The 11,879-nt window shown below is 41.2% G+C and overlaps 1 protein-coding gene across 1 annotated transcript; it reads right to left on the bottom strand.

Moving 5' to 3' along the window:
• Positions 1 to 3,234: 3,234 nt before the first annotated feature.
• On the bottom strand, positions 3,235 to 5,870 carry LOC100832267 (40S ribosomal protein S9-2). Its single transcript, XM_003576130.4, has 3 exons — positions 5,715 to 5,870; positions 4,161 to 4,542; positions 3,235 to 3,627 (listed from the first exon to the last, which is right to left on the bottom strand). The coding sequence occupies exons 1-3, from the start codon at positions 5,740 to 5,742 to the stop codon at positions 3,450 to 3,452; spliced, it is 588 nt and encodes a 195-aa protein (XP_003576178.1). The 5' UTR covers positions 5,743 to 5,870; the 3' UTR covers positions 3,235 to 3,449.
• Positions 5,871 to 11,879: the final 6,009 nt, after the last annotated feature.

Genomic DNA, 11,879 nt, shown 5'->3' on the forward strand with positions numbered 1-11,879 from the left:
CTCGTCGCTATGACGCGGATCCCGCAATGTTTTTTCTTTTCCCGCAACGTCATCGCGGCCGACTATCCGTTCGTTCCATCTGACAGCTGGGCCTGCTGCACAGTTTTTAAACGTATATTTATGCCGTTTGTTCCGTATCACGCGAAAACCTCTGTTTAATGGGAATTTAGAAATTTTCATTACTAACCATCAGATCTCAATGGATGGATCAGATTAAAGTGGAATTTATATGGCTTCTTTGTGATATGGTTCGGGATGCCCCGATCTTTCGATGAGATTGGTAACTCTCGATTTGTTTAGGAGGTGACGTTGACGATACAACTACGGCCTGAAAGGTTGTGACGTAGCAATTGATACATCAATTCCAGAGGGTTATTAACCATACGGGGACACGGTCAACCTGACCACGAAGGTCTTTGTTCCTGCAAACAATCGAAGAACAAGTAAAAACAAGATAAATTGAAGTACGAGATCGAAGAACAAGTAAGAACAAGATAAATTGTTAGTACAATCTAAAATTGCGAATATGCTGTATTAAACTGGTGTCTCAACGAAACGATATGTTGGTGGTTCCGAAAGCGGAAAGCAGATGGTCTCAACACGAAGTTGCAGCAATGGCTAACTTTTAACCAAGCAAAACTCAAGACTTCATAGGTAAATACATGGAGTATATAAAAGGAGGAGTGAGAGGTATTTTCGTCCACCTTTAGAAGGAGGCCGAAATCCAGATTTATTTCTAACTTTCCTAACAAAGTACAACTTTTTTGAAAACATAAAACAGATCCGTCAGATTGTTTCGTCCATCACGGTCAGCACGTGTCAAATCTCCTTGTGGGGCTGGATCCTTTGGAAAGATCTCAAAATTATCTTTCCAACATGTACTTGTTTGCTTGATTTGGTCTTCAATGCGGCCTAGGTGAAAAAAAAAATTGGGTCTCCTGACAGATTCAAGTTGAATTCGGGATATCTTTCTCTAGCAAACTCCAAATCATCTGCCGTTTGATTTTATGGAAAGTATACTTGATAGGACTCACTTTCCGTCTCCCGTTGCATGCTATCACACATCATCTTTACTTTGGACTTATATAGTTCAATAACAAGATAGTAGGTCTGCCTCTTTGCAAGTAATATATTGAGCACATTTAATAATTGAATTCACCTTATTATAATTGTTACTAAATAATTCAACAATTATGGTTCTAATGGTCGTATCCATGGTGATCATGTCCATATCATTTTAGATCATAGAAATCCAAAGCATAGGAATAAGAAAAAATATATTATTGAAATGTCATGGCATTTTGAATACTATAGAAATAAAACACATATCGTTTGAAAAGAGTATTTGGATGCTACGTAGGAAAATATAAGAATTTTGAGATTAAATGGAGTAAGAGAGGAGAGAGATAGAGAAAATATGCACTGGAACTTTCAAAAGGAAGTTTCAATGAGGTTAGACCTCATGGATGGATTCCTCCAAAATTTGGACTAATAGTTCATATCCTAGGAAATTCCTTTTGTGCAAATCCTATGATCTAAATGACATCTACAAGAATTATTCTTTAGGATTGAAATCCTCTGTTTTCTTCCAAAAATAGTAAGATAAAAAGAGAGCCATATTTTACGCAACCATAAAATATGTTTAAATGATCAGAGATTTCACCCTTCGCCTGATTCATTTATTTGAGATCTCATGTCTGAGATTGAAAGTTTTCAAGTTTTTAATGAATAGAGTTTTTCACTGTGTGCAACACAGCGAAAATACACATGCAACTTTAAAACAACACAACATTCAATAACCTCTTACCATCAACATCTGAGATGTCAAGCTCACCACATTCGGACTCAGCAATGACGATTCTGGCATGTTGAAGCTTGACAACCACTGGATTTCGTAAGCTCGGAAGATCTACCGAAGATCCCATCTCCCCTAGGTTTTATGGCACGAAGAAACCATGTTTCGACCTCTAAACCGAGCTCACATAAGTGAGTTATGCAGTCTCTTTCATCTAGGGCAAAGAAGGGCCGAGGTAAGCTCCTAGAACAACGGCACCGAGAACTTCCTTAGCATTTGGGGCAGGATTGATGGCCCCGACATGATGCAAGCAGAGGAATGGGACAATTGACGAAGAGTAGATGGGGAGCCCCAAGGCAGCTCGCTCGAGGAATGAAAGGAAAATTGAGGAAGAGAGAGGTGAGTTCTGAGGCAACTCACTTGGGAAGAAAGTAATCAATCCACCCATTGGTCTGAGGCAACTCACTCGGGAAGAAAGTAATCATTCCGCCCATTGGTCAAGCCAGATGCATCATTCCCCCAACAAAAGCACAATGTTTCATTTACACAACCATAATTTTGGGGTTATCTTTTCAAAAATCTCAAGACATCATTTTGCTGGTACTACTGACACAAATCTAACATGTGGGCACAGATGTCAGGTCTTATATGGCACCAAGAAACGCTCTAGTTCAAATCCGTGCCAACCTATGTGGCACGGAGGGAGTAACTAATAGAAGAGCCAGGGCATCATTTTTGTTATTTGTATTATTATTTTTCATATTTCTTTGCACAACTTATATGTTCAGCCAAAAATAGGAGCAGGACTTTAACATCACTTTTCCTCAAATTTCATTCACGATAACCACGAGACCATCGTCGACCTACGGCCATGTATCACACGTCAGTCGGCTGATGATCAGGAAAGTAGGGGTGCGTTTGGATCTACGACAAAGCAAAAACTAGCCATGCCAAACAAGGCTAAGCGTTTGGTACTGATAAAATATTCTTGTTTTTATGGCAATTTAGTCAGCAACTGCCATCAAATCCTTGCTCTCGAAGGAAAACCGATTTGAGAAAACAACCGCATCATGTAATAGTTAAAATTTGACTAGTCAAATCTTACTATTTTATTTACGTTCTCAGCTAGGCTAGCTAGCTGCCTGGCCTGGCTAAGCTAGCTGAGCTAATAAACCAAACTAGCGTAGCCTGGCTAAGCTAGCTGCCTGGCTTGGCTAAGTTAGCTGAGAAGGCCAACAGTCCAACACCAACTGATGTGCCTGCCTCCTTTACGCACGGCGATACGTTAGCTTCTCGTAACAGAGCAACAAAGCTAAGGTTATTTGCGGCAGATGGGTCAGGCCTGGAAGGAACACGATGGTTCACTCCAGCTGATTCCACTACGTAAATCACCAAATGACATAACGCAAGATAGGCTATGTGACCAGAATCTCAGAGCATGGTAAAAAACATATAAAGAAACTGCATCACGATTAAATAGCTCCAAACATAGCAGAAGTACAGGCTAACAACACAGAGATGAAGTGACAAAACGTCCTGCCTAGAGGAAAACCGATGACAAGTCTTAGGCCTCTCAGCCAGCTAAGTACTCATGACAGCAACATTCTCATGATTATATTTGATAAAATATTAGGGAACAGCTACTACTTCCTTCTCATTCCTCATCCTCGTCGCCACCAGCGTCACCACCACCGCTAGCCTTCTTCTGGTTCTTCCGCTTCACCCTGCCTGGCTGGCCTCCACCGAATGGACTGGTCAGTGAAAAGTCGATGTGCTTCTCAGATTCAACCCTCACCATGAACGATGGGACGTTCACAATCTGCCTGCCAACCCTGCAATGTGATTTCAAGGAAATTATATCTATTATTTCATCTAAAAAGCTAACAGCTTAACAGAAACATTGATCAAAGCTAAAAACATGCAAGAAAAATGGTATGCCAAACTAACATCCAGGTGGTAAGTAAATAAAATTGAGGCATGCATATAACCATTCCCAGCAAACATATGTAAGCGAGAATATAATTCAGCATGTCAATAAACTGGAGCAATTGTATCTATGTGGCTGTTAATCTTTCACCAAACAAAAAGGAGGATTGAAATCATGAAAATGGAACCAAACAAATGTCATTAAGAGTACTCCGTTTACTTTCATGAATTTTAGAGAACAGAAATTAATGGCATCATACAATACTCATCAGAAATGGTTCATACATATTCTTATTATCATTTGGGACATAGTAGCCAATATATAACAGTTATCAAAATCTATTGAGGACTAGATACACATGCAAATATAGAGCTGGTAACCATAACATCGAGCATGTGCCAAAACAATGAACTGAGATAAGGGAAAGCAGAAGCATACCTGATGTGACGTTGCCTGATCAAGACACGAGCATGGTGGATAGACTTTGCCATGCCAGCCTTGAAGACAAGGGTCTGAAGACGCCTTGCAAGGAAGTTCTCAGCAGTAAGGGCAAGGACGTAATCAAGCTTGTTCTGACCCTCAGCAAGAAGTCCATAGCGGTTCATGCGGCGGAGAAGAGCCTCGCCCTCAAAGATACGGCGGGGGTTCTTCTCATCCAAGGTGAGCAAGTGCCTTGCAGCATTACGGATCCTGCTCAAAGCATACTGAACCCTCCACAGCTCACGCTTGCACCTCAGTCCATACTCACCCACCAGCTTGAGTTCTGCATCAAGCCGCTCCTTCTCATAGGGACGCCTTGGTTTCTTGAATGTCTTCCCATCTGCAGGAGAAAACACAGTACTCTTAAGTATGAAACCAAGGACTACGAAAATAATGCATGATCGGTTTACCAATATAAAAAAATGTGGGCATCACATGTAACATGAATTCAAGGCCAACAAAGAACAAAGTGGAGTGTATGTGCAGCTATTTCAAATGCGTTGCAAGTGGTCAATTGCAAAACTGGTATATGGTACTTTTCTCCATTTCAACTAACAGTACAGAACTAAAAAAATATCCACCTTCATAAATCAAAGGAGCAGGTCCCCTCCGAGTGTACCAAGTCAAAAGGTGACGTATTGTAGAGTGCACTATAAGCGGGGATCCACTTTTTACTACTTTAGAAAGTGAGAATTCTTGGATCCATTTAAATCCACAAGCACCAAAGAAATACAAGCATGCAACCATACTTATGGCTCTGATTTCCATTTAAAATAAATACAAACATGAGCATGTTCTAAAAGAAATATATCCTGCCAAGGTAAAACTAGCATCAAGTGCAAATGGGTGGGCATCAACTTTCACCATTTTATAACCATTTACGTAACTATTATGGTGGGAATTGAATACTTAATTCCAAGTTCCTAAATGAATTTCTAACTTCCAAGTAATAACTCCTTTTACGGGCTAGACGTCAGGCTAAATTCGATAGCAGTAAACATGATGGACCGCATGTAAACTCACAGTAAAACTTGTTTCTAGAACCGATAGGAATCTACTGACGGAGCCTATCCAAGAGCTGGATGCAACCACATGACTAGTGCTCAGATAAGGGACTCCATGACCTAGATCTAGAGCACCGTCAAGGCATCAAGCCCTGCACAACTCAAACCCAGACTTGAAAGATAGGGTTATGACACCTTACACAAGAGAACTGCTCACACCACTATAAAACCGATGTGATCTACATCTTTCACTCGCTCAGCATCACCCCGCAAGCACGCGGGCCATAAATCTGAGACATCTTCAACCTTCCGATCGCTGCAAGACGCCGTCGTAGCAGGAACCAAAAGGACCTACCTACCTATAGCAACTCGCGGTGCTAAGCCTATGCATGCACCCCACCCGACGCCATCAGATCACAGCGCGGGCAACAAAATCGAGAGACGAATAGACTCGAACAAGGGGAGAGACTAGAGGGGAAGGGGCAGGAGGATCGCTTGGTGGTCTTACAGTTGCGGTAGAAGTTGACGTGCACCATGGCTGGAGCTCTCTCGCCTGCGCCTGCGCCGCCGCCGCTCTGTGGTGGAGTTGATAGGAGGAAGGGGTGCGGTAGGAGAAGAAGGGTGTTTTATACCTGGAAGCAAAACCCTAGTGGGCTGTGGGTTATGTTGTATGGGCCACGTAGTTGGGCTCGTTACTCGTTAGTGTTAAAGTGTGGCCAACGATTAGGATAAGGCCTGCTTCTCTCTCGCTTCCGATGGACCGTGGCTGGCCCAGAAATATGGGCCATCTACGAGGCCCCGCTTGGGAGGTTTGCAAAATATTCCACCCGTAAATGCATACAGGAGTAAATTTCTGAGTACCAATGAAACCGTTGTAATTTACTTCTCATCTGAAAGTGGCGTTTGGAAGCGATGGAAGAACAGAAATTAAGTGCACCTAAAATTGGTTTGCCTTGGAGAGAAATCGACGGAGCTAGCAGTGGATCGAGGAAATAATAGAAATTAAGTTTGAGGATCAGCGACGGAGTGCTTGGAGAAGTGCTTGCGTGGCCGCATCATCGTTGAGGCGCTGCTGCTTTCGCTGAGCTAGGCCTTCGTCTAGCACCAGCAGGAGTTCCATTGGTCCCTACGGCGGTAGCAGGTAGAACGGAGGCGCGGCAGATGGAGCTCCGGCAAGTAGTGACGGATCCAAGGGGGGGCGCCGGGGGGCTTTGCCCCCCCTAACAAATTTCATTTTACTTAATACTTGCTAATCAGCTCATTAAAATCACTTAAAAATAGTTGAAGTCTCTAATTTCACCCTCCCCCCTAATCCCAACTCGCCCCCCTCATGTTGAATTTCTGGCTCCGTCCTTGCTGGCAAGGTGCGGTTGCAGGATAGGGACGCAGCACCACCCGAATAACCCTCTGGTCGGCGAGAGATCGACGGACGCACATGGCGTGCGGCGGCGGCGATAGGTGTCGCGACTCGTGAGCAGAGGAGAGCCAGACGGAGACGGGTACCAGCAAGTTGGGACTGAGGAAACGTGAAGCTCGCCAGGCATCACCCGAAGAACCTGCCGGCGGCAGAGAGCTCGGCGGGGTGCGCATGCGCGGCGGTCACCCTCTATTTTCTCTTCTCCGAATTTCTTTCCGGGTCTGCTGACCTCCGTAACATTTTCTGTCATATTGGGCCAAAAGCAGCCGGAAAAGAAAACGAACACGGTGAATCAACCATGATTTTAAACTTCCGTCGGATATTTTGTGAGCTCCAGATTTTACACTGGTTTTAGGCCCAAAATCGGGCTTCCGGCCCAAAGGTTAACTGTTCCGACTTCCGGTGGACCGTGATAGAGGAACTCTTCTCGGCCTCGACCAATTTCGGTTTTTGTTCTAAAGTTTTTCCCCTCTGGCATAGAAGGCGGGAAATGCTTAAGACTGAAGCAGCGTGGAGTTCGGTCGGATAAACTTCCACATTCATATTGGTCAAAAAAAACTACCACATTCTGTCTTTCCGCTGCCCCCGCCATTTGGACATAGATTGAGAATTAAAACTGATTTTTATGAATTCTACTCCCTCCGTTTCATAATTCTTGTCTTAAATTTGTCCAAAAATAGATGTATCTATTTCTAAAAGATGTCTAGGCACATGTAAGATTTCGACAAGAATTATGAAACATAGGTAGTACTGTTTAGATGTCTATAAAATTAAGAATTTGAATTGGACACTTCACTTTTTATATTGACTATGACTGGAAACGGCATGAAACACAATGCCATAACAGGGGACCAATGTACTCCAGCAATTAAAATGGGTATATAAATCGAGGACATGGACACAAAGGTTAAAGCTACACAGCTTCTGGGAGGAGTAATGTTAGCAAGAGCTAGTGTATATTATATACATCACCACCATATACAAGAGCTCGTAGAAAGTAAAAGCTATCTGAATAATACTACCTCCGTCCAACAATAAGGGACGTATTATGTTTCCTTTGACCAATGCTTTAACCACAAATTACTCTATTAATATATGATTATATGACATAGATTCATATTTGTGAGATCGAGATAGGCAATCAGAGGGGGGGTGAATGATTGCGCGGAAGCAAATTAAAACTTTTCCCGAAAGTTCAAACCCTAAATCACCTTTCTGTCCGTGATAGTAAAACAGCCGTAACTTTTGATTGGATGAACCAAAAAATACTTATGAGTATGGAAAAGAAAGGTATTAAAATTATCTAACCAACGCAACAAGAATCACCTCAATCGGACTTACCAATCAAAAGATATGATCAAAATAGTAACAGCTGACAGAAAGTTACGAGGATTAATCTAAAACCAATTTCGAGGAATAACAAGAAAGATGAATTAATTGCAATCTTCTCTTGATCTCGTGATAAACCTGCAGCAAAGTATTATAAACTTGTGATGAACCTGCACCAAAGTATTAGAAAGATCTAGCACGAAGATTTCACGAAGATCCGAGAAGAACAGAGATGACACCGCCAACGAATCTCTTTATTGCAACGATGTCGATCGATTACAAAAGATGCAACCATGCATCCAAGAACTCTCCAAGAATTGATCTAGATCCAAAGCTTTGAGTTCCCTCACGTCCTTGCTAAAACCCTAGCTAGGATGCCCTCTATTTATAAGGGAAAATTCGCAACCCTAAACCGAATCCGAATCCAACACGGACTCCTCTGTCCCGATCAGTATTTTGCCCGTGGGGCCCGCATACGACCTCGGATTGAGATGACTCCAAAATCAAAGTTGTTCGTCTCGACGACGCGCACAACTTTCATGTTGATCACTTTTCCATCCGACGCCATCTTAATGACGCTACTGTTTAATCTTTAAACAGCTCTCATCCAGCCACGGCTGGACCTACATATCTTCACCTCGATGTCACTTCATGCCATCAACTCTTCTTGTGATGTCTTCAAAACTCGACCATCACGTATCGAATATCTCCAATACCGTACATCTCCGGTATAAACAACATACGACAAACCGGTGCCCTCCCGGATCATCGTAGCCTTCACTTCCATTGTTCCTTCGCACGAACGTCCCGCATGACCTTGATCCTCGACCTCAGCTTCCCAAGCTTCGTCTCTCGATCCCGTCATCGACCACGTTCTTCTAGCTCCGGCAACACCTGAAAGCGAACACACAAATAACCAGTACGAGCACAAGTCCACGACTTGACTCAGGGTAAGTTTCACACAACTCACGCCATGTTTTCACATAAGAAACTAATGGATCAGCACACCACTAGCAAAGCACTAAGTCCAAACAAGATACATGTCATCACTTAAATATCCATATTATTCAAAGTATCCACATCAATGTTTCATCTAAAACACTTGCCAATGTTACACATCACATATGATTTCACAATCTCCCCCTTGATGAAAACATTGGCAACCTTTCGTTAACAACATTAGACATTGAACATTGATTGGCATACACATTCACTTAACTCTCAGATTTTCAAGGTTTTGAAAAGAAAATGAAAAACATCAAAAAGTTGGAGAAACACCAATAAAAGAACACCAATGAAAGGTAAAATATGGTATGTATATGTGTTCAAATCTCTCCCCCTTTGACAATGAATTTCATCAAAACCACACAAAAATATTTCCCCCGCTTCAATTTTTTTAAACTAAAAGCGATTTTTTTTTCTTGTAATGAGCACTATGAAACATCATGAACATGATAATTGTGCATCCAAGTCATGTAAAAAGTAGTTGTACTCGACATGTATATAAGTATGATGTAATCTACACATGACTAACAATCAAGTATTGTTACAATTTATTGCAAAACATGGTCTCCCCTTGTCAACTACATCAATACTTGAATACAAAATAACTTGCAGCACATTACATTAAACAAAGCACTTTATAAAAGCATAATATTTATTTTCATTGAATTTATATGCCAAGTCAATTCAACCTTGCCAAGCCTATATTTAAACCACCATGCCAAGCCTATGTCCAGAGTGCAATGATTAACAATCAGAAGCTTAAAGCAATGATAAGCAATCAGAAGCTTAAGACAAAGGTTTCAATAAACACAGCAACCTCCAAGTTCATACCAAAGTGCAATGATAAGCAGTCTCGTGAAGATGTAGTGCGACATTGGCATATTTATTTAGTAAAAATTGCTTGACACCACGTGTCTTTGTATATTTGGAACCTTGATACCATTATATTTTCATCATTGCTAGTAATTAAGTATCCAAAACCAAAATAGCTAGCAAAGTTTAACCATGACAAGATTTAGTTCAAGTTATCATTCGTATTAGAAGTCATGTGATAGACTATTTCATACGAGCATACATATAAAATGACAATGTCCTCAAAACATAAACGTGGTTGCAAAAATGTCATTTCAGGATGGAATACAATGCTCATTACTTTTTCAGATTTTTTATTTATTAAAGATAAAAGAATGAAAAAGAAGCAAGTATCGTACACGAAGAACAAACTCCCCCTCAAACCATCCCGTATGGTTTGATTACTCCAAGTTCACCTCGAAGAAAAGCAAACCGAGAAGAATCCAATGGTTTAGTAAAAATGTCTGCCAATTGACGTTCGGTATCTATAAAGTTGAGCACAACATTTTCTTTTTCAACATGATCTCTAAGAAAATGATATCTTATATCTATGTGCTTAGTTCTAGAATGTTGCACTGGGTTTTTAGCAATACATATAGCACTAGTGTTATCACAATAAAGTGGTACACTTTCTAAAATAACCCCATAATCTTTCATTGTAGCTATTATCCATAAAATCTGTGAACAACAGCAAGCAGCAGCTACATATTCACTTTCAGCAGTAGACTGTGCAACAGAACTTTGTTTCTTAGAAGACCAAAGTACTAAAGAATCACCCAAAAATAAGCATGTACCAGATGTACTCTTTCTATCAATTCTACAACCTCCAAAATCAGCATCCGAAAATGCACGCAATATGATACTAGAGGAAGCAGAAAGCCAAATGCCAAAAGATTGGGTGCCATGTAGATACCTGAAAATCCTCTTGACAGCTTGTAAATGTGATGTACGTGGGGAAGCTTGAAACCGTGCACACAAGCATACAGAAAATTGTATATCCGGTCTAGAGGCAGCAAGATAAAGAAGTGAACCAATCATACTCCTGTACATCTTTTGGTCAACAGGTTCACCATCCTCATCAAGATCAAGCGACGTCGTAGATCCCATTGGTGTCATAATAGGCTTGCAGTTTTCCATCCCAAAACGTCGTAGCAGATCCTTCGTATACTTACTTTGATGTACAAAGGTGCCCTCCTTTGTTTGCTTGATTTGCAGCCCCAAAAAGTAAGTAAGTTCGCCCATCATGCTCATCTCAAATTCCCTGCTCATAGTTTCTGAAAATTCTGACACCAAAGCATGAGAGGCAGACCCAAAGATAATATCATCAACATAAACTTGTACGAAGAGTTGATCATTGCCATGCTTGAGTACAAATAAGGTTTTATCAACGTTTCCCATGGTAAAACCCTTTTCAAGTAAAAAAAATTTTAACCTATCATACCATGCACGTGGGGCTTGTTTTAAACCATACAAAGCCTTTGAGAGTTTATAAACATGGTTTGGGAAATTTGGATTCTCAAAACCCGGTGGTTGCTTAACATAAACCTCCTCATCAATGAAGCCATTGAGAAAAGCACTTTTAACATCCATTTGATAAAGCTTGAAACCTTTAGATGCAGCAAATGCCAATAAAATTCTTATAGCTTCTAATCTAGCAACAGGGGCAAAAGTTTCATCAAAATCAAGGCCCTCAATTTGAGTAAAACCTTGAGCAACCAACCTAGCCTTGTTGCGAACAATAACACCATCCTCACTTTGTTTGTTTTTAAAAACCCAACGTGTACCAATAAGGGTATGACCTGGAGGTGGTGAAACAAGAGTCCAAACTTGGTTACGCTCAAAATTTTCTAATTCCTCATGCATGGCATTGATCCACGATTCATCAGTAAATGCATGAGATATATCTTTGGGCTCAAAAGAAGCAACAAATGCAGAATGATTGTGAGAGTTAGAATCGATAAACCTTGACCGTGTGACTCTCTCAGTCATGCTTCCAATAATCTGTTCAGGAGGGTGCCTCTTTTGAATGTGTCGGGGTGCTGAAATATTTGACTCAGCAGCTTGCTCAAC

This window comes from Brachypodium distachyon, chromosome 4, assembly GCF_000005505.3.
Source record: "Brachypodium distachyon strain Bd21 chromosome 4, Brachypodium_distachyon_v3.0, whole genome shotgun sequence".
Classification (NCBI taxonomy): Eukaryota; Viridiplantae; Streptophyta; class Magnoliopsida; order Poales; family Poaceae; genus Brachypodium; species Brachypodium distachyon.